General features: G+C 49.1%; 1 protein-coding gene across 1 annotated transcript in view; it reads right to left on the bottom strand.

Annotated features, from left to right (window-relative positions):
- Positions 1-6,140: 6,140 nt before the first annotated feature.
- The window catches only part of LOC139800051 (type II inositol 1,4,5-trisphosphate 5-phosphatase-like), a 27,508-nt gene continuing 10,903 nt past the window's right edge, over positions 6,141-22,745 (bottom strand). Inside the window, exons 3-15 of the mRNA XM_071752741.1 lie at positions 22,106-22,195; positions 21,436-21,533; positions 20,955-21,117; positions 20,542-20,808; positions 20,142-20,236; positions 19,809-19,893; positions 8,622-8,749; positions 8,255-8,366; positions 7,893-8,059; positions 7,462-7,504; positions 7,299-7,396; positions 6,809-6,971; positions 6,141-6,151 (exon numbers count right to left, since the gene is read on the bottom strand). Coding sequence (XP_071608842.1) covers positions 6,141-6,151; positions 6,809-6,971; positions 7,299-7,396; positions 7,462-7,504; positions 7,893-8,059; positions 8,255-8,366; positions 8,622-8,749; positions 19,809-19,893; positions 20,142-20,236; positions 20,542-20,808; positions 20,955-21,117; positions 21,436-21,533; positions 22,106-22,195 — 1,520 coding nt within the window. The remainder of the gene's footprint in view (positions 6,152-6,808; positions 6,972-7,298; positions 7,397-7,461; positions 7,505-7,892; positions 8,060-8,254; positions 8,367-8,621; positions 8,750-19,808; positions 19,894-20,141; positions 20,237-20,541; positions 20,809-20,954; positions 21,118-21,435; positions 21,534-22,105; positions 22,196-22,745) is intronic.

Here is a 22,745-nt window from a genome sequence, read left to right as displayed (position 1 = left end):
GCAGAGGCCACAGCAGGGGAAAGCAGGGCCTGGGACAGCCAAGGAGCCCCCACTGGGGGAGAAGAAGAGCTTTGGCTCATCTAAAGAACCTGCAGGTGCACAAGTTTATGGGTGCAGTCTGAGGGGTTCAGAGGGCATTTTGGGGGTCCTGGAGGGGGCGTTTGGGGATGGGCAGAGGAGGCCCAGCTCAGGTGGAGGAACAAAGCAAAGCAAGACACTGCTCTCCCAGAGACTCTGTTTTCCTGCCATGGCCTGCAGCCAGGTCTCCTCCAAAGTTGTGTTTGCCAGAGCTGCTTTGAGCAGTTGCAAAATTGTCTGCTCTTAAGTAGCTCTGTATCATGCTTTGCTTTCTGCTTCTTCAAAGCTGAAAATGATTTCTTTTGTTCTTTGGATCCAATCAGTGCAATACCCAGACTTACACAAGGATGCACTCGGCTACAGACAGCACAAATGCTCCAGTTCAGACCCCAGCTGCTCTGATCTGAGGTACAGAGGCTCTATATAGCTGGTCTGAGGAGGTAGAGAAGGTATCAGCAAGTAAAAGATGCTCAAAATTTTGCCAAGGGAAAAAAACCCAAACCAACAACAACAACAAAGAAGAAACTAACAAAAATAATTCCTTGTTTTTCTACAGCCCTGGGGAAAGCCAATGGATTTTTCCTGGGCAAAAGTTCTGGTAAACATCAGTGGAAGAAAAGCAAGATGAATAGATGTAAACTGGACCTAAAGGAGAGGAAGAGCAATAACCTAAGAACTGTTCCTGTTTATACTCATTAGACCTGCCATTCTTTAGCTTTTTGTTTTTTTTTTTTTACTTCCTTCAGTGAGAACATCAGACTGCACATCACCTTGTGTCCCAGTCATCACAGCCAGCATCATATTTGTATGTTGGCTGGAAAGAAAGCTCTCCCTCTGTAAAGCCTTCAAAGACTGCATTTGCATTCATTTGCCTCTTTAGCTAGGAAAGAAAAACAAAACCAAACAAAACAAAAAAAGGACAAAACATTTAATTTTAAATAAACTCAAGCACAATTCCCATCTAAAAGGGACAAGCTCAGCACGGAGAAGGCTGAGCAGTGGGTGTGCAGTTTCTGAGCAGCCCCACTTGCAGGCAGGGGACAGCAGTACCTGGTCATACTGCCAGAGCTCTGGAAAAGCTTTCTCTTCCACCAGCTGCTTCACTTTTGCCACATCCAGATCCTCCAGACGATAGTTGAGGTCACCCAGCCATAAAATCACACTGCAGGAGAACACAGAGCACAAGTGTGCACGGTCTGGCCACAGGCAGGACCCAGCAGCTCCTCCCAACACTGTCAGCTGGGTGCTGTGTCTGCTTGGCCATCAGAGACAACAAGCAGCAGTGAAAACCTGAAAGTGAAGCTTTATTTTCTATTTTTTGCTGCTTTTAATTCCCGTTCTGCATCCTTGTCACTGCCTCTTGATAACTGGTGCTTCTGATATCCCAGAGATTAAACCCCCCTGGGGAAATCAGTGCACATTGCTGCCACATCCTCACTTGAAAATAAAACAAAGCTGGGAGAGCACAGGGTGGCAAGTGACTTGTCAGACCTGGACAGTGACCACCCTCAGCCCCAGGGTTCCAGTAAAGCATTTCTGACCCCTTCCCACATCCCAGCCAGGAGAACCTGGCACTCTCCTGTGTTCCTCAAGTTCTCCCTGCCCCACGGAGCGATGGGCACAGCCAGAGGGGGAGCATACTCATGTTTGGCAATGGTGAGAGAGGCCAAGTTGGGATCTGACTGGCGGAACTGCATCCGAGAGCAGATGTCCTGGAAGTCCTGGTTCCTCCTCTTGTATTCCTCTATGTCAGCTGCCAGGTGAGAATTCACAATGCACAGAGTAGTAGTGTTATGGAATTTAAACCTTATGGCAACACCACCTTTGTTACCCTGAAAGATAAAAGACAAGGAATTGCTCAGGAGCTTTTACACACAACAGAAGAAACAAGCATCTGCATTATCACCCACTGACTGCTTTCCAAGGAAATCTGAAGCAGCAGAAAGAAATGCCTGAGGTCCTGAATCTCACCCCTGCTTCTGCACAGCCCCTGAGAAGCACTTCCCCACTTCAGCCCAGCTTCCTTTCAGTTACAGCGGGATCCCAGGAGCTCCTGGATCTTCCTCCTATCCTCGCCAGCCCCACCACGGAAACCTCCCTTTCTTTCACACAAAGTACCTCAGAATCCAAGGAAGAAGTCCCCAGAAAACTGACAGCTTTCTTTTCCTCTGCTGCCACAGCTGGAAGGGAACCTACACAGCAGGGAAGAAGGGAGACACTCAGCTGCTTTGCTACTCTGCCATTGGCCAGCAGGGATTCACAGGCCAGCTTAATATTTGCAACCTCAGAAGTCAGTCACTTTCTTAGTTCATTTTCTAGGGATTAGTATTCATAGAGGAAGTATTTGGATCTAGATCGTTTCTCTCACCAGTGTAGTCTCTGGAAGTTTTGTTGGGCACCTCAGGCCTTTCATTTAATATGTCATTTTTCTCAGAGCCAGCAATGTCACTTTTGAGCTCTACAGGAATGACAATCTTCTCCTCTTTTCTGCATTGTTGAGGTAATTTTCCCTCAAAGAGATGAAACAAACATCTGAAAGGAGCAGAAAGAAGCATCTGCTTTGCCACCCACTGACAGCTTGAATAACCTTTCTTGTGGAAGACAAAATGGAAACTTTGCTGAGCTTTCTTTTACGAGGTCCTTCTCAGAAAGTACCTCAGAATCCTGGGGAGAGACAAGTCCAGAGAAAATCATCTTTCTCCTCTTCTGGCAGGGGATCTACACACCAGGGAAGAAAGGGGACAATCAGTGTTTGTACTACACTCTGCTACTCCTCACTTTTATGTTTGAGGCTCTTCTTTTGTAACTTTTGATTCTAGAACCATGGCTATCACCTGAAAGCACAAGGAATAAAAAAATCCCTGTGAACAAAAGGAGTTATTTTTTTAATTGCAATGGGCAAGTTTCCAGTCCAGAAGAATGCCCTGGAGAGGAGTCACCTGGCAATGCCTGAAAAAGGAGCCAGGGAAGGGATGGGCAGGACGGAGGAAGGACTTGGCCAGGGACAAAGGCTTAGCAGGGGATCCATAGCTTAATATTAAGGATATGGCTTTTTGGTTCTGAAAGGACAAAGTGTCGTCTTTTCAGGATTTAACTTTCATGTTTACTATAGAAGAAAACAGAAGAAAAAATAGAAAAATCTCCTTAACATTTAACACGGACAACTCTACAGGTGACAACAGAGTGAGACTTGGGGCAGCCAAGTCAACACAGGACAGCAGGAATGAATGCATTTCCAGTAGTGCTATCTTCTTTGGACTCTTACACCTAGCAGTTTAAGAAACACCTCTAAAGTGGAGAAGAAAAATACGAGCATGAATACGTTTGATTAGGAACCAGTTAACAGAATGGTAACGGCCTAGCAAGAGAGGAAGTAGAGGAACCTCCAAGGTACTCATTGCACACATGAGTACACACCACAGGCACAGGCAGAGATTTTACTAGTTCATGGAGTCTTACGTGTAACATGATGCTAGAGACTATGCCATCTGCTGCTCTATCCAGTTACACACTATTCAGAAAAGGGAAAGAAAAGCAAACAGCAGAATCCAGATCAAAAGCTTAACCTCACACTCAGCCTGTTCCTGCAGCACAGCAAAGGGACTCTCGTGATGCAGGACATGTGCTTCATGGTGCCAGACAGAGACTGCAGTAATAATGCCAAGAAATGTCCCCTGGACACTATCTGCTGACCACTTACCACACAGTTCTGATAAAACAGAACTGAAGAACCCAGAAAGAATAAAACCTCCCACTGTAGGCTCTCACAGGTAAAGCAGAAGACAACATTGCATTATCTAAATATACTGGTTTCCTAAGATTCCTTTAGGGCTCTGTGGCCTCCAAACCATAGACGGGATTTTAAAACCTCATAGAAGGAGCTAGGTGTTTGATCACAAGGCAATTGAATGTTTTGTCTGGAGGACAAGGTAATACAACAACCCTGCTAGTGGACATGGAGTCACAGCTGCCCTCACAGCTTGACAAGAAGCATCGCCAACGAGTAACGAATCAGCACATTCACAAAACTTCTTGTGCTGCTCCACCTGATGCCTGTGCTGAAGTCAACAGGAAACACAGTCAGTGCTGACAATACAAACCACCTCAAGAAAAGGCCTGGGTCCTTTTCCTCCTGAGCTCCTCCAGACTTCAAAATCCTGCCTCCTCTGTCCACAGCAGCTGCATCCAACGTAGGGCCAGAAGCTTCTTCCCACTGGGGAGTGCTGAGGACAATGATGTCGTCTGCATCACCTGCATCATCTGCTTCTGCCTTCTCCTGAGCTGCACTTGCTGACAGTTGGTCACTAGGACTATAAAGAGAAAGAGAGGAAGCAGCGTTGGGAAAAATAACCACTTCCTGGCAGGTAGCATTTAGCAGAAGAGTTAACAGCCAGGACCAAAGCACCACGTTACCCCCATGCCCCAGCCCCAGGCTGCCAACGCAGCTCCGCCTGACTCCGCCTCACTCCCCATCTGTGGATGTGCCCACAGCTCCACCAAGGCCCTGAGTGCCAGCAGACGGACACTGTGACTGCCACACTTCAGACATGACCGCAGGCAGCCCAGGTCACTCGAAGTCTTTGCAATGTCCTGGCAGCCCAGCAGCTGAAAGAATGACAGCCGTGAGAGATGAGCGAAGCTGCAGGAGCCCGGCACTGTCCAGCTCCTGGTTCCCCATGCCAGCTCAGGGCCTGGGGGCTGACACAGCCCGTCCGGGGGGAAGCCCTGCCTGTGGACACCCAGGGGTGCTGAGCACTGCCCCAGCAGGAAGGGCTGGAGGGCAGAGGGACTGACAGCAGAGCCCTCTGTCCCTGCTCCGGGGACTGGAGGCTCCCAGCTGGTGGCTTCCTGGGGCAGAGGGACAGCTTCAGAAGCATCTGGAAGATGCAGGACAACTTTGCAGAAGTCAGGCAGCAGGGCCCGCTGCTCCTAAGAGAGATCATGGCTGGTCCCATGTTGAATGTGGAGGCCAGCCCCATCGCTGTGCTGCTGGCAGAGAAGCTCCCCACCCTCTTTGATGACGTAAGGCTGCTGTGGGAGCTGAGCCTGCAGAGGGGCATGCGGCAAGGGGCAAGGACAGCTGCCCTCCAGCCCAGCCCCGCGGGCAGCACTTGGGCAGGGCTGCTGCCCTCTTTACTCCCCTGGGCTCTGCTGGGAGGCCTTCTGGGCTCTGCAGCCCAGCACAGCCTCTCCTTGGCAGGATGAGGCCTCCGCTGCCCCCAGCCCTACCACCCCGCAGCTGCTGGGGCCCCCCAGGCACAAACAGGAGCCCTGCAGCATTCTGGGCAGCACTCTGCTTCCCCACTGCCTGCACCCCCTGCCCTGCACTGCAGCTGGAAACCTAGGGCAAGAGCCAGAGTTGGGTGCCAGAGTTGGGTGCTGGCCCAGAGGGGCTTGTGGGGTCACCCTGAAGCAGTGCACTGAGAGCTGCCCCTGTGTCTTCTCTGCAGGCACCCCAGTTCGTGTGCAGGCTCAGCCAGTGGCCCCACTGTCAGGGGAGCCTGAAAGCGTTCTTCCCCGGCCTCCTTATGGCCCTCATCAGTCACCTTGCAGAGGCTGTAAAGACATCAGGCTGCAAGGATACAGAGGCTGTCGTGGATTCCTTTGTCCAAACAGTCCCGGATTTGCTCAAATTCAGACTTGAGGCCTGGCTGCTGGAACAGGTACTCCTGCAAAGCACACACTTAACTCATTCTCCAGGAAACGAAAAGTTAGTTGGATAAATTACTGAGCAGTGTCACTGTCAGCTGTCTGGAAACTCCCAGCAAGAGGCACCGTCAGGGAACAGAACACCCTGGGGCTCCCCTCTACCACTGCCCAAACATCCACAGAAATTCTCATGACCAGGAGCATCCTCAAATCTAAAGCTAAGACAAAAAAAGTCCCATCCTGTGTCTCCAGCACGAAGACTGCCAACCTGCTGGGAAGCATTCCTGTAGAGATGATCCACCATCATCCACAGCTCCTTTGGAATGTCCATGGGCTTTTCAGCTTCGATGGCATCATCACTGATCTCCAGTGGCACCAGGGGCTGAGAGTGAGGGGGGAAAAAGAAAAGGTAGCTATCCAAGTTCTGGCAAAAATGCTTCACAGAGCTTTTACCTGAGAATTCCTCCTTGGTCAGAAACTGCAGCTTCACTCAGCAGCCTTTACACCAGACTAGCACAACAGGCACTTGGGCACCAACACTCCAGAGAGAAGAAACAACACATGCACAAGCTGTACCAGCATCCTCAGAGGAGAGAGCAGGGCAGTGCAAAAGGTTCTTTAGCAAGCAACAGGATTTAACATCTAGTTTGGATCATTCTTGTGGGTTTGGAAGGGAATTCTTGCCCTTAACTCTGAATAGAGTTTCTGAATAGATTCTGCTGACATGTCCTGGATAGGTTCCCTCATGTGGCACAGGGTGTGGAGAGGAGCCCCAAAGCAACTTGGCAAGTAGTTCCCCGTTACAGAAATAAAATAATCCTTCCCCCTCTGAAGATGCAGGACCAAGATATCTTCAAGTTTTTCCTCTCCAGAGTTTAAGTGTGTAGCTGTTGATTTATTAACAAACACCTCCAACATCACTGTCTTCTCAGCACCTGCAGGGAGATGATAAAATCCATACTTGGGGGCAAAAGGTATGAAATCAATAAGCCTGCATTCTGAGGCATAACAGGGTCAAAATTAAGCCAGAATTAAGGTGACAACATGAGCTGATTAATGAGAGGAACAACAAGGAGCTCACCTGGGTGCAGAAAGCCCTTGCTGGGATTAGCAGCCAGCCACTTCTTGGAGTAGGCTTTCTCATCTGGTTTGTTGATAAATTCAAACTGGCAGGCCACTTCTCCATTGCAGATTGTGAACCTCCCCACCTGCAGCTGCATGTACTTCACCTCCGCAAAATAGAACTAGGAACCAATGCCAGGGAACATCATCAGCCAGGGCCACCTGGCCAAGCACCAATCCCTCTCCCGTGGTTTAATCATTAAGCAGCAAGATCCCCAGCGTAACCCCCTTGCTTCTGCACAGCTTCCAGGATGACAAAGGATCACACCTGCTTGCTCTGTGTGCTAAAGCCCCTTTCAAAAACACGTCCCCCCCAAATAACCCAAATGCAACTGGAGCAGTCTCACTTCCTTATCTTTTTTAGTCCCCATCACACAAAGCAAACGTTGGGTTTGGGACCTTCTCCTTCAGCTGGAGCGGGCACAAGGCAGGTGGCAGTCTCTGGGTACCTCTTCGATGTCCTCCAGGGCATCCACAAAGCTCTCCTGGCCATCCTCCTCCTCAGCTGGTAGAGGATCCTGATGTCTGCTGGAAGCAGACTGGGAATCTAAAAAAACAAGGGAGGAGGAGGGTGAGCTGAAGGTGTTGGCAGGAGAAACTGAAGGGCCCTACCCGGCACCCAGCCGCGTGCCAGCTCCCGAGGGCAGAGCCAGCCCTGGGCAGGGGCACCCAAAGAGGGGACTGGCAGGGATCAGGATCACAGCAAAGCAGCCGGAGGCCCCTCACTCACCTGTCTCTAGCAGCTGGGGCTGTGTGGTGGGGGGATGCCTTCCCTCCTCTCCTTCTCCAGGCCGGCTCGGGGGTCTCTGCTCGGTGGAAAAGGTGGGAAAGGAGGAGAGGCCATGGGGGCAGGATATGGGGAATGGTCTGTCCTCACTCCTAAATATCAGCTTTTCTATTTCTGCTTGTCTGTGTGCAGCTTACTTAGAAATTTTATACACTTTACAGCTTAAACAGTGACAGCTTTCAAACTGCCAGGAAAGTATAAAATCCTGTGATAACGTTTCGAAAAAGCCAGTGTATAAAAAAAATAATTTTTTTACAGCGATTTGATAGCTAAAAATCAGATCAGCTGCATCTGAAATCCAGAGCAGATCGTTTTCTCTCAGGAGAAACTGACAGATGAACTGCTGAGCTTTCTTCTTCTCAGCTGTGTCAGGTGCAGGACGTCCAGGAGGAGGGCGAAGCAACAACTCCCCAAAAATGCTGCCTGCATTTCAGAGAAAAAGCCAGAGAGAGTGAGACAGAGCCAGCAGCTGCAGGGGTCACAGGTAAAATCCCCCAACCCCAGGCAAGGTGACACTTGAGGGCTCGCTCAGCCTGCCCAGGGGACTTTGGAGAAAGGGGTTTTGTGAGAAATGCTGCAAATCCCCTCTGAGCAGGGCAGTTGGAGTTGTGGCCTTACCAAGGATATGCGTATCCAAGTGGTTTTTCCCTGATTTTCTCAGCAGTTCCTGTAGAAATGCCATCAGATACTCAAACACATTTTTGTGGCACCTAGGCAGTTTAGAGATGATCTGAGGAGGTGGGGAAAAAAAAAAAACAACAAAAAAAACAAACCCACAATATTTCTCTTTAAGATGTGGCAATGCCTCAGCAGCTTCATCTGCTTCCAGCATCACCCAGTTTGCAAACAACTGCTCTGAGTAGCCCAAAGCAGTCAAGATCCTTTATTTATTACCAGATAATTCAGTTTCTGAGAGCAAAACCACTTTGCTGGTCTCACATAAAGCAGTTTGTCTCCTTTCCCTCTAAAATCAGAGGAGTTTTACCTGGCTGCTCAGTCTGTAGCTGCAGGCACTCTCCAGACATCTTCTGTAGAACCTGGAGCAGATGACAGGCTCTGGCAGGCTCTCCAGGAAGAGCAGCAAAGCTTCAGCAACTGAGTGATTGCTGCCAACTGATCCCCAAGTGGTTAAGGAAAGGGGGGGCAAGAAGAGCCTGATCTGCTTTGGTGGAATTTCTGCTGAAACATTCACCTTGGCTCTGGGTTAAAAGAGTTCACAGCTGGGAGCTCAGACACCAACAGCACAAGGACCTGGCAGAGGTTTTCACACTGAGCACAAGGAAATGCAGCTGTCAGTCACCCCAAGGTGAGAGGGGGGAATTAAAACCCCCTGGGGGAACCCACTGATTGCATCTTTTCAGCTCTTGGCACTAAGTGACCCTCAGGGGACATCAGGCTGCAAGGATCCAGAGGGTGTCGTATCAGCCATGGCAGGACAGCCTCGGGGAGATGCAGTGACACCCTCTACATCACTGCCCAGCTGGAGTCCATAGAGCGAGAAATAGATAAATAGATAAAACTAAGACACCGTTGTCTCCAGCTGAGAGAAAGCAGCTTGGCCATTTCAGATGACTAAACTGAAAAAATTCAAAATTGTCATAAAATGACAACAGCAATGACTTTCCCAATCATTTGCTTTGGCCTTATTCAGTGTAGCCTTGTGTAAGGAGATGTAAACCCTTCCCTTTCAGCTTTTCACAGATAGATTTTTCTCACAAGCAGTTTATGTAAAAGTCATCACGTCACCTGGGGTGAGCACTTGTTGGCAACTGGAGCCTCAGGAGAAACCTCTGCTGACACGTTGGGCAGGTATGTTCCTCAGACTCCAGTACTGCTGTTCTAATACCTGTGTAGAATTAGAATCATCAGAATGGTTTTTAAAGAAAGCAGGAGGGAAATTTCAAAGTTCTAATCAATTGTAAAAAACACGTATATGGTTAAAGGCTGAATAGGATCTTGAGTGGAGGGCACGAAGCTATAAATGTTCAATAGTGGAAAAAAAGTTTCCAGTATGTAGCAAATAACCACACAGTTTTGGTATTTCTCTGCTGTAACATTTGAAGGTGGGATTAGGCTGTGCCTTGATGTTTCATCTAGTCTTTTCCTCACTGCCCAGTAGAGTTGAAGTCACCAACGTCAAGGTTAGGGAATAAAACAGCAACCAGGAAAACGTCCTGAGTTCTGAAGGATTAAATATTTAACTATTTATATATTAAAATAGTGGTGGTTTTGATTTTGGTTTTTTCTAGTCAGCAGTAAGTCACCAGAGTAATCTTATATGAGAGACAGGGCTGTGGACAAAACAGTTTGATATCTAAGACTGTCATCACCTGCACAATTACACACTCTGCTCATACTCCTCCTTTGGTGTGCAAAGGGGATTTCACCAGACACATAGAAAGGGAAAAGAGCTTTCTGCCTGTTTTCCTCATTCTATAAGAAGCATCCTTCAGGGTAGACTTCAGGATGAAAGAGAACTGGAAACAAAGCAACCTTGTTATCTCCTGTTTCTGCTCTCAGAAGATCAGATGTGATTGTTTTGAACTAAGAAACACGCAAGGAACACTTACATTCCTCACAATAACTGTGCCCACAGCAGGGAATAAAAGCTGCATCAGTCAGTAGGGCTTTGCAAAGAGCACACAAGAACTCATCAGGTATGGGATCATCATCAGAGGAGGAGGAGAAGGAGAAGGAGAAGGAGAAGGAGAAGGAGAAGGAGAAGGAGAAGGAGAAGGAGAAGGAGGAGAAGGAGAAGGAGAAGGAGAAGGAGAAGGAGAAGGAGAAGGAGAAGGAGAAGGAGAAGGAGAAGGAGAAGGAGAAGGAGAAGGAGAAGGAGAAGGAGAAGGAGAAGGAGAAGGAGAAGGAGAAGGAGAAGGAGAAGGAGAAGGAGAAGGAGAAGGAGAAGGAGAAGGAGAAGGAGAAGGAGAAGGAGAAGGAGAAGGAGAAGGAGAAGGAGAAGGAGAAGGAGAAGGAGAAGGAGAAGGAGAAGGAGGAGGGCTCTTTGCAACACAAAATTAACAAAATGTCTCAGAGATGGTGAACAGCTCCTGAAGGGCTTCCTTGTGTCTTGAGGCTGAGGAATACTGCAGGATTACACTGAGGCTGATCAGCTACTCCCCTCCTGTCTTCCCAAGCTTCCCAACAACCCTCTGTAGGATAGGATCCAAACGCAAACATCTTGTAAACTTAAACCAATGACTTCATATTCTTAAAGATCAAAGTTTCGTTCACATCTCAATGGTTATCCAGCTACAGATCACAGCATAAGATTTAAAATAACAAAGCAAAGACTCTCGGGGTTTTATTTTAAAGGATTTGACAAGAAATTCCATATATCTCAATAAGCTGGGCCAGAGAAAGAAGTGCAGAGGAGTCACTGATCTGGTCACAAAAAAATAATCAAAGGGTTTTAACATACCTGTTTTCAAGAAATAAAACCCCATCTGAATTAGAGCAACTGCTACGAATGTGGTTTGGATAAAGGCACTCTGGGAACTACCAGGGTCCCTGGGCCAGCTACACTGACTCACACTCACAGAGAGAGACATTCACGGGCAGAAAGGAATTCAAACTGATCAGTGACAGCATTGCTGATGTCAGATTCAGACTGAGTCGTTTCAGAGCTACAGACAAGAAGCTTTCAAGCTGAAATATGACACACCACTCCATGACCAGCACAGGCTGTATTCTTCACAGGACACACAGACACACTTGATGAATTTCTACATTCAGATCTCCTCACAGCTTCTCAAGTGCTCAGACCCCACAACTCTGGCTTACTGTAATGCCTCACCCCAGTCTAGTGAAGAAAAAGCAGTTATACCTAAAATCAGGAGGACAAAAATAAAACAACCCACCACTTAGTGATGTTTATACTGGAAGGACTCTTTTGAAATGCAGAGTTACACATCATATTCCACCCCAGGAGGCAAATCAACATCGAGAGCATTACCAGTCAGGTATTTCCTTGTGTTCCTTATTTGTATTTTAGCAGCAGCAGGACAGTGTTTGCAAAGCTGTAGAAAAATGCTGCCCCTTTTCCCAGTCTCAGTTCCAAGTGGGGGTATCCTGAAGAAAGGCTGAACCTCTGGGAAACGGCAGCAGCATCCAAACCTGAAGTCACCCAGATCCAAACATGTCCTGCAGGCAGAAGGGAAGAAAAATGACAGAGCTTTTACCCACAAAGGCACTGGGCTCCAATCTTGTGCTGAATGGGTACACTGGGCTGTTGGTATTTTCCTGTGCAGACAAACTATTCAACTGAACTGCTTCATCAGATAAAGTCCAAAGATCAAATGCAGAACTGCAGAATACCAACTTGGGCAGCAACAAGACTTTAACTGATGGCAATCTATTCAAGACATTTGTGTACTCAGAGGGGCCCAAACAATTTCACCTCAATTATACAGTCTCAGGAAGAAATGCCCAGGTATTTACAGGCACAAAAAGGAATTGTTTCGCTGCACACAGATGTCCTCAAAATGCTTGGGATATGTTGGTTTGAGTCAAAAGTAAGAAACAGTACCAAGTTTAACAATAACAGATTCTCAGGGGGTTTTGGTAACCTTTTATAAAATTAGGGAAAAAAACCCAACTGTGCAAATGATGGCAGTACACAGTTTTGCTATGCTGACTCAAATACATTCTATTTACAACAAAGACTGTGTTTTATTGGAAAATGGATTAAGTTATTGTTTGGGAAATTAATACAAGGGTACACTGTTTGGATGTAAATGCAGGCTGCAGTAGAAAGTGTGAGATTGTGATTTTACATACAGCTTTTGATGTTCCACTCCCTGGCTCCCTTTGCCTTCCAGATGTTCCACTCACTGGCTCTGATTGGCTTCTAGAAGAACCAAAAAAAGGTGATCAGAACTCCAAATAAAGCACCTGTACCCAACCCTAAGTAGGGAAAGCAGAGTATAAACCAGTTCTCTGATGCACAGAGTAAACCATGCGTGACTGACACACGTTTAATAAAAGAACACAGCCCCAGAGATTTTCTCTGTTCATCTTCAGATAGGGGAAGCTGTGTGTGTGTGAGAGAGGAAGATCTGCTCTCCCATTTCCTTTTTGCACCTCAGCAAATCCACTGCAAGATTTACACTCAAGAAATCAAAGGGTAAGGGATGCAGAAGGCTCCAACCACCATTTCCACTGACTCCCTAGAAATATGCAAGACCACACCATCAGTCACACTGCCCTACCTGCTCCAGAGGTGTCAGACCAGAAATGATGGTTTCAAGACAGAAAACACAACACAATCCAGCACAACAACAACAACATCAACCTGAAGAAACCAGGAACACAAACCAAGGGTCCCTAATCAAACCTTAAAAATGAAAACAAGCTTGCTTCCTTGAAAAGAAAGCCCAGGTTGGTAGGGCCTGGCCCAGCTGCTCATCACTGCTTGCTCTTCTGGGGCTCTGCCCAGCTCCCTGCCCCCAGCTCTTCATCCCTCCCTCCCTGTCCTTTGCCCATCACAACTTTGGGCTTTCACTGGCTGTCTCCCTCTCAACACTTCCCAATTCCTCCCTGACGGGTCTCAGAGCCACTGCTGTTTCTCTCTCTCTCTTTCTCCACATCTTTCTCTCCCTCTCCTCTCCTGGCCTTATTGTCCCTCTCTCTCCTGCAGCCTCTCCCCTTTCCTGCCTCTCCCTCCCCTCGCCCTTTCCCCTCTCTCCTGCTCCCTCTCCCACCCCTCTGTCACTCCCCTCTCCTGGGGCCTTTTCTGTCTCTCTCAGGCCCCTGGCCCGCTCTCTCTCCATCCCCCCTCTCTCCTCCTTCCCGCCCTTCTCCTCTCTCTCCCTCCCTGCCTCCCTCCTCCTCCCTCTTTGCCCCCTTCCCCTCCACCTCTTTCCCGCTCCTCACCACTCTTTGTCCTGCCTTCCCTCCCTGCCCAGATCCCCTTCCTCCTGCTCCCCCTCCCAGCTGGGCCGGGGCCGGGGCAGCCCCGGGGTCGGGCGGGCTCAGGCAGCAGGAGAGGAGGAGCGCCCCGGGGCGTGCTGGGAGCTGTAGTCCCGGGGCATGCTGGGAGCTGTAGTCCCGGGGCAAGCAGGGGGCTGCCCGGCGGACATCTTGGTTCCCGGCCCATGCTGGCAGGTGCTCTTTCCCCACTCTCCCCATCCCGCAGCCGGGGAAAAATTCCAGGAGGGCGGCGGGGATGAGCCAGCAGCTCCTAAAAGGCCTCCAAGTGAAGGAGGAAGCATGCAGAGGCGGGGGGGAAGCAAGGGCAGGTACCCTGGGAGGAGTAGAGAGGTGGTCGGAGCAGCTGGGGAGCAGGGCAGGAGAGCCACATCCATCCCAGGTAGGATTGAATCTTGCCGGGGTTGGAAAGAGCAATAAGAAAAGCTTTGAGAGGCACATAGGTGGGAATGAAAGGAGAAGCCAGGAAAATGTAGGCCCTCTCCTGAAGGAAATGTCAGACCTAGCTCCAGAGGATATTGAGAATGCTGAGGTTTTCCAGGACTTCCTTGCCTCAGTCTCCTCTGGGAAGTGCTCATTGCCTCATTGCAGAGGCCACAGCAGGGGAAAGCAGGGCCTGGGACAGCCAAGGAGCCCCCACTGGGGGAGAAGAAGAGCTTTGGCTCATCTAAAGAACCTGCAGGTGCACAAGTTTATGGGTGCAGTCTGAGGGGTTCAGAGGGCATTTTGGGGGTCCTGGAGGGGGCGTTTGGGGATGGGCAGAGGAGGCCCAGCTCAGGTGGAGGAACAAAGCAAGGCAAGACACTGCTCTCCCAGAGACTCTGTTTTCCTGCCATGGCCTGCAGCCAGGTCTCCTCCAAAGTTGTGTTTGCCAGAGCTGCTTTGAGCAGTTGCAAAATTGTCTGCTCTTAACTAGCTCTGTATCATGCTTTGCTTTCTGCTTCTTCAAAGCTGAAAATGATTTCTTTTGTTCTTTGGATCCAATCAGTGCAATACCCAGACTTACACAAGGATGCACTCGGCTACAGACAGCACAAATGCTCCAGTTCAGACCCCAGCTGCTCTGATCTGAGGTACAGAGGCTCTATATAGCTGGTCTGAGGAGGTAGAGAAGGTATCAGCAAGTAAAAGATGCTCAAAATTTTGCCAAGGGAAAAAAAGCCAAACCACCAACAACAACAAAGAAGAAACTAACAAAAATAATTCCTTGTTTTTGTACAGCCCTGGGGAAAGCCAATGGATTTTTCCTGGGAAAAAGTTCTGGTAAACATCAGTGGAAGAAAAGCAAGATGAATAGATGTAAACTGGATCTAAAGGAGAGGAAGAGCAATAACCTAAGAACTGTTCCTGTTTATAGTCATTAGATCCGCCATTCTTTAGATTTTTTTTTTTTTTTTTTACTTCCTTCAGTGAGAACATCAGACTGCACATCACCTTGTGTCCCAGTCATCACAGCCAGCATCATATTTGTATGTTGGCTGGAAAGAAAGCTCTCCCTCTGTAAAGCCTTCAAAGACTGCATTTGCATTCATTTGCCTCTTTAGTTAGGAAAGAAAAACAAAACAAAACAAAATAAAAAAGGACAAAACATTTAATTTTAAATAAACTCAAGCACAATTCCCATCTAAAAGGGACAAGCTCAGCACGGAGAAGGCTGAGCAGTGGGTGTGCAGTTTCTGAGCAGCCCCACTTGCAGGCAGGGGACAGCAGTACCTGGTCATACTGCCAGAGCTCTGGAAAAGCTTTCTCTTCCACCAGCTGCTTCACTTTTGCCACATCCAGATCCTCCAGACGATAGTTGAGGTCACCCAGCCATAAAATCACACTGCAGGAGAACACAGAGCACAAGTGTGCACGGTCTGGCCACAGGCAGGACCCAGCAGCTCCTCCCAACACTGTCAGCTGGGTGCTGTGTCTGCTTGGCCATCAGAGACAACAAGCAGCAGTGAAAACCTGAAAGTGAAGCTTTATTTTCTATTTTTTGCCGCTTTTAATTCCCGTTCTGCATCCTTGTCACTGCCTCTTGATAACTGGTGCTTCTGATATCCCAGAGATGAAATCCCCCTGGGGAAATCAGTGCACATTGCTGCCACATCCTCACTTGAAAATAAAACAAAGCTGGGAGAGCACAGGGTGGCAAGTGACTTGTCAGACCTGGACAGTGACCACCCTCAGCCCCAGGGTTCCAGTAAAGCATTTCTGACCCCTTCCCACATCCCAGCCAGGAGAACCTGGCACTCTCCTGTGTTCCTCAAGTTCTCCCTGCCCCACGGAGCGATGGGCACAGCCAGAGGGGGAGCATACTCATGTTTGGCAATGGTGAGAGAGGCCAAGTTGGGATCTGACTGGCGGAACTGCATCCGAGAGCAGATGTCCTGGAAGTCCTGGTTCCTCCTCTTGTATTCCTCTATGTGAGCTGCCAGGTGAGAATTCAATATGCACAGAGTAGTGTTATGGAATTTAAACCTTATGGCAACACCACCTTTGTTACCCTGAAAGATAAAAGACAAAGAATTGCTCAGGAGCTTTTACACACAACAGAAGAAACAAGCATCTGCATTATCATCCACTGACTGCTTTCCAAGGAAATCTGAAGCAGCAGAAAGAAATGCCTGAGGTCCTGAATCTCACCCCTGCTTCTGCACAGCCCCTAAGAAGCACTTCCCCACTTCAGCCCAGCTTCCTTTCAGTTACAGCGGGATCCCAGGAGCTCCTGGATCTTCCTCCTATCCTCGCCAGCCCCACCACGGAAACCTCCCTTTCTTTCACACAAAGTACCTCAGAATCCAAGGAAGAAGTCCCCAGAAAACTGACAGCTTTCTTTTCCTCTGCTGCCACAGCTGGAAGGGAACCTACACAGCAGGGAAGAAGGGAGACACTCAGCTGCTTTGCTACTCTGCCATTGGCCAGCAGGGATTCACAGGCCAGCTTAATATTTGCAACCTCAGAAGTCAGTCACTTTCTTAGTTCATTTTCTAGGGATTAGTATTCATAGAGGAAGTATTTGGATCTAGATCGTTTCTCTCACCAGTGTAGTCTCTGGAAGTTTTGTTGGGCACCTCAGGCCTTTCATTTAATATGTCATTTTTCTCAGAGCCAGCAATGTCACTTTTGAGCTCTACAGGAATGACAATCTTCTCCTCTTTTCTGCATTGTTGAGGTAATTTTCCCTCAAAGAGATGAAACAAACATCTGAAAGGAGCAGAAAGAAGCATCTGCTTTGCCACCCACTGACAGCTTGAATAACCTTTCTTGTGGAAGACAAAATGGAAACTTTGCTGAGCTTTCTTTTACGAGGTCCTTCTCAGAAAGTACCTCAGAATCCTGGGGAGAGACAAGTCCAGAGAAAATCATCTTTCTCCTCTTCTGGCAGGGGATCTACACACCAGGGAAGAAAGGGGACAATCAGTGTTTGTACTACACTCTGCTACTCCTCACTTTTATGTTTGAGGCTCTTCTTTTGTAACTTTTGATTCTAGAACCATGGCTATCACCTGAAAGCACAAGGAATAAAAAAATCCCTGTGAACAAAAGGAGTTATTTTTTTAATTGCAATTGGCAAGTTTCCAGTCCAGAAGAATGCCCTGGAGAGGAGTCACCTGGCAATGCCTGAAAAAGGAGCCAGGGAAGGGATGGGCAGGACGGAGGAAGGACTTGGCCAGGGACAAAGGCTTAGCAGGGGATCCATAGCTTAATATTAAGGATATGGCTTTTTGGTTCTGAAAGGACAAAGTGTCGTCTTTTCAGGATTTAACTTTCATGTTTACTATAGAAGAAAACAGAAGAAAAAATAGAAAAATCTCCTTAACATTTAACACGGACAACTCTACAGGTGACAACAGAGTGAGACTTGGGGCAGCCAAGTCAACACAGGACAGCAGGAATGAATGCATTCCCAGTAGTGCTATCTTCTTTGGACTCTTACACCTAGCAGTTTAAGAAACACCTCTAAAGTGGAGAAAAAAAATCCGAGCATGAATACGTTTGATTAGGAACCAGTTAACAGAATGGTAACGGCCTAGCAAGAGAGGAAGTAGAGGAACCTCCAAGGTACTCATTGCACACATGAGTACACACCACAGGCACAGGCAGAGATTTTACTAGTTCATGGAGTCTTACGTGTAACATGATGCTAGAGACTATGCCATCTGCTGCTCTATCCAGTTACACACTATTCAGAAAAGGGAAAGAAAAGCAAACAGCAGAATCCAGATCAAAAGCTTAACCTCACACTCAGCCTGTTCCTGCAGCACAGCAAAGGGACTCTCGTGATGCAGGACATGTGCTTCATGGTGCCAGACAGAGACTGCAGTAATAATGCCAAGAAATGTCCCCTGGACACTATCTGCTGACCACTTACCACACAGTTCTGATAAAACAGAACTGAAGAACCCAGAAAGAATAAAACCTCCCACTGTAGGCTCTCACAGGTAAAGCAGAAGACAACATTGCATTATCTAAATATACTGGTTTCCTAAGATTCCTTTAGGGCTCTGTGGCCTCCAAACCATAGACGGGATTTTAAAACCTCATAGAAGGAGCTAGGTGTTTGATCACAAGGCAATTGAATGTTTTGTCTGGAGGACAAGGTAATACAACAACCCTGCTAGTGGACATGGAGTCACAGCTGCCCTCACAGCTTGACAAGAAGCATCGCCAACGAGTAACGAATCAGCACATTCACAAAACTTCTTGTGCTGCTCCACCTGATGCCTGTGCTGAAGTCAACAGGAAACACAGTCAGTGCTGACAATACAAACCACCTCAAGAAAAGGCCTGGGTCCTTTTCCTCCTGAGCTCCTCCAGACTTCAAAATCCTGCCTCCTCTGTCCACAGCAGCTGCATCCAACGTAGGGCCAGAAGCTTCTTCCCACTGGGGAGTGCTGAGGACAATGATGTCGTCTGCATCACCTGCATCATCTGCTTCTGCCTTCTCCTGAGCTGCACTTGCTGACAGTTGGTCACTAGGACTATAAAGAGAAAGAGAGGAAGCAGCGTTGGGAAAAATAACCACTTCCTGGCAGGTAGCATTTAGCAGAAGAGTTAACAGCCAGGACCAAAGCACCACGTTACCCCCATGCCCCAGCCCCAGGCTGCCAACGCAGCTCCGCCTGACTCCGCCTCACTCCCCATCTGTGGATGTGCCCACAGCTCCACCAAGGCCCTGAGTGCCAGCAGACGGACACTGTGACTGCCACACTTCAGACATGACCGCAGGCAGCCCAGGTCACTCGAAGTCTTTGCAATGTCCTGGCAGCCCAGCAGCTGAAAGAATGACAGCCGTGAGAGATGAGCGAAGCTGCAGGAGCCCGGCACTGTCCAGCTCCTGGTTCCCCATGCCAGCTCAGGGCCTGGGGGCTGACACAGCCCGTCCGGGGGGAAGCCCTGCCTGTGGACACCCAGGGGTGCTGAGCACTGCCCCAGCAGGAAGGGCTGGAGGGCAGAGGGACTGACAGCAGAGCCCTCTGTCCCTGCTCCGGGGACTGGAGGCTCCCAGCTGGTGGCTTCCTGGGGCAGAGGGACAGCTTCAGAAGCATCTGGAAGATGCAGGACAACTTTGCAGAAGTCAGGCAGCAGGGCCCGCTGCTCCTAAGAGAGATCATGGCTGGTCCCATGTTGAATGTGGAGGCCAGCCCCATCGCTGTGCTGCTGGCAGAGAAGCTCCCCACCCTCTTTGATGACGTAAGGCTGCTGTGGGAGCTGAGCCTGCAGAGGGGCATGCGGCAAGGGGCAAGGACAGCTGCCCTCCAGCCCAGCCCCGCGGGCAGCACTTGGGCAGGGCTGCTGCCCTCTTTACTCCCCTGGGCTCTGCTGGGAGGCCTTCTGGGCTCTGCAGCCCAGCACAGCCTCTCCTTGGCAGGATGAGGCCTCCGCTGCCCCCAGCCCTACCACCCCGCAGCTGCTGGGGCCCCCCAGGCACAAACAGGAGCCCTGCAGCATTCTGGGCAGCACTCTGCTTCCCCACTGCCTGCACCCCCTGCCCTGCACTGCAGCTGGAAACCTAGGGCAAGAGCCAGAGTCGGGTGCCAGAGTTGGGTGCTGGCGCACAGGGGCTTGTGGGGTCACCCTGAAGCAGTGCACTGAGAGCTGCCCCTGTGTCTTCTCTGCAGGCACCCCAGTTCGTGTGCAGGCTCAGCCAGTGGCCCCACTGTCAGGGGAGCCTGAAAGCGTTCTTCCCCGGCCTCCTTATGGCCCTCATCAGTCACCTTGCAGAGGCTGTAAAGACATCAGGCTGCAAGGATACAGAGGCTGTCGTGGATTCCTTTGTCCAAACAGTCCCGGATTTGCTCAAATTCAGACTTGAGGCCTGGCTGCTGGAACAGGTACTCCTGCAAAGCACACACTTAACTCATTCTCCAGGAAACGAAAAGTTAATTGGATAAATTACTGAGCAATGTCACTGTCAGCTGTCTGGAAACTCCCAGCAAGAGGCACCGTCAGGGAACAGAACACCCTGGGGCTCCCCTCTACCACTGCCCAAACATCCACAGAAATTCTCATGACCAGGAGCATCCTCAAATCTAAAGCTAAGACAAAAAAAGTCCCATCCTGTGTCTCCAGCACGAAGACTGCCAACCTGCTGGGAAGCATTCCTGTAGAGATGATCCACCATCATCCACAGCTCCTTTGGAATGTCCATGGGCTTTTCAGCTTCGATGGCATCATCACTGATCTCCAGTGGCACCAGGGGCTGAGAGTGAGGGGGGAAAAAGAAAAGGTAGCTATCCAAGTTCTGGCAAAAATGCTTCACAGAGCTTTTACCTGAGAATTCCTCCTTGGTCAGAAACTGCAGCTTCACTCAGCAGCCTTTACACCAGACTAGCACAACAGGCACTTGGGCACCAACACTCCAGAGAGAAGAAACAACACATGCACAAGCTGTACCAGCATCCTCAGAGGAGAGAGCAGGGGAGTGAAAAAGGTTCTTTAGCAAGCAACAGGATTTAACATCTACTTTGGATCATTCTTGTGGGTTTGGAAGGGAATTCTTGCCCTTAACTCTGAATAGAGTTTCTGAATAGATTCTGCTGACATGTCCTGGATAGGTTCCCTCATGTGGCACAGGGTGTGGAGAGGAGCCCCAAAGCAACTTGGCAAGTAGTTCCCCGTTACAGAAATAAAATAATCCTTCCCCCTCTGAAGATGCAGGACCAAGATATCTTCAAGTTTTTCCTCTCCAGAGTTTAAGTGTGTAGCTGTTGATTTATTAACAAACACCTCCAACATCACTGTCTTCTCAGCACCTGCAGGGAGATGATAAAATCCATACTTGGGGGCAAAAGGTATGAAATCAATAAGCCTGCATTCTGAGGCATAACAGGGTCAAAATTAAGCCAGAATTAAGGTGACAACATGAGCTGATTAATGAGAGGAACAACAAGGAGCTCACCTGGGTGCAGAAAGCCCTTGCTGGGATTAGCAGCCAGCCACTTCTTGGAGTAGGCTTTCTCATCTGGTTTGTTGATAAATTCAAACTGGCAGGCCACTTCTCCATTGCAGATTGTGAACCTCCCCACCTGCAGCTGCATGTACTTCACGTCTGCAAAATAGAACTAGGAACCAATGCCAGGGAACATCATCAGCCAGGGCCACCTGGCCAAGCACCAATCCCTCTCCCGTGGTTTAATCATTAAGCAGCAAGATCCCCAGCGTAACCCCCTTGCTTCTGCACAGCTTCCAGGATGACAAAGGATCACACCTGCTTGCTCTGTGTGCTAAAGCCCCTTTCAAAAACACGTCCCCCCCAAATAACCCAAATGCAACTGGAGCAGTCTCACTTTTTTAGTCCCCATCACACAAAGCAAACGTTGGGTTTGGGACCTTCTCCTTCAGCTGGAGCGGGCACAAGGCAGGTGGCAGTCTCTGGGTACCTCTTCGATGTCCTCCAGGGCATCCACAAAGCTCTCCTGGCCATCCTCCTCCTCAGCTGGTAGAGGATCCTGATGTCTGCTGGAAGCAGACTGGGAATCTAAAAAAACAAGGGAGGAGGAGGGTGAGCTGAAGGTGTTGGCAGGAGAAACTGAAGGGCCCTACCCGGCACCCAGCCGCGTGCCAGCTCCCGAGGGCAGAGCCAGCCCTGGGCAGGGGCACCCAAAGAGGGGACTGGCAGGGATCAGGATCACAGCAAAGCAGCCGGAGGCCCCTCACTCACCTGTCTCTAGCAGCTGGGGCCGTGTGGTGGGGGGATGCCTTCCCTCCTCTCCTTCTCCAGGCCGGCTCGGGGGTCTCTGCTCGGTGGAAAAGGTGGGAAAGGAGGAGAGGCCATGGGGGCAGGATATGGGGAATGGTCTGTCCTCACTCCTAAGTATCAGCTTTTCTATTTCTGCTTGTCTGTGTGCAGCTTACTTAGAAATTTTATACACTTTACAGCTTAAACAGTGACAGCTTTCAAACTGCCAGGAAAGTATAAAATCCTGTGATAACGTTTCAAAAAAGCCAGTGTATAAAAAAATATTTTTTTTACAGCGATTTGATAGCTAAAAATCAGATCAGCTGCATCTGAAATTCAGAGCAGATCGTTTTCTCTCAGGAGAAACTGACAGATGAACTGCTGAGCTTTCTTCTTCTCAGCTGTGTCAGGTGCAGGACGTCCAGGAGGAGGGCGAAGCAACAGCTCCCCAAAAATGCTGCCTGCATTTCAGAGAAAAAGCCAGAGAGAATGAGACAGAGCCAGCAGCTGCAGGGGTCACAGGTAAAATCCCCCAACCCCAGGCAAGGTGACACTTGAGGGCTCGCTCAGCCTGCCCAGGGGACTTTGGAGAAAGGGGTTTTGTGAGAAATGCTGCAAATCCCCTCTGAGCAGGGCAGTTGGAGTTGTGGCCTTACCAAGGATATGCGCATCCAAGTGGTTTTTCCCTGATTTTCTCAGCAGTTCCTGTAGAAATGCCATCAGATACTCAAACACATTTTTGTGGCACCTAGGCAGTTTAGAGATGATCTGAGGAGGTGGGGAAAAAAAAAAACAACAAAAAAAACAAACCCACAATATTTCTCTTGAAGATGTGGCAATGCCTCAGCAGCTTCATCTGCTTCCAGCATCACCCAGTTTGCAAACAACTGCTCTGAGTAGCCCAAAGCAGTCAAGATCCTTTATTTATTACCAGATAATTCAGTTTCTGAGAGCAAAACCACTTTGCTGGTCTCACATAAAGCAGTTTGTCTCCTTTCCCTCTAAAATCAG

Source organism: Heliangelus exortis, chromosome 9 (genome assembly GCF_036169615.1).
Source record: "Heliangelus exortis chromosome 9, bHelExo1.hap1, whole genome shotgun sequence".
NCBI lineage: Eukaryota > Metazoa > Chordata > Aves > Apodiformes > Trochilidae > Heliangelus > Heliangelus exortis.
This window is presented reverse-complemented; position numbering and strand designations above follow the sequence as displayed.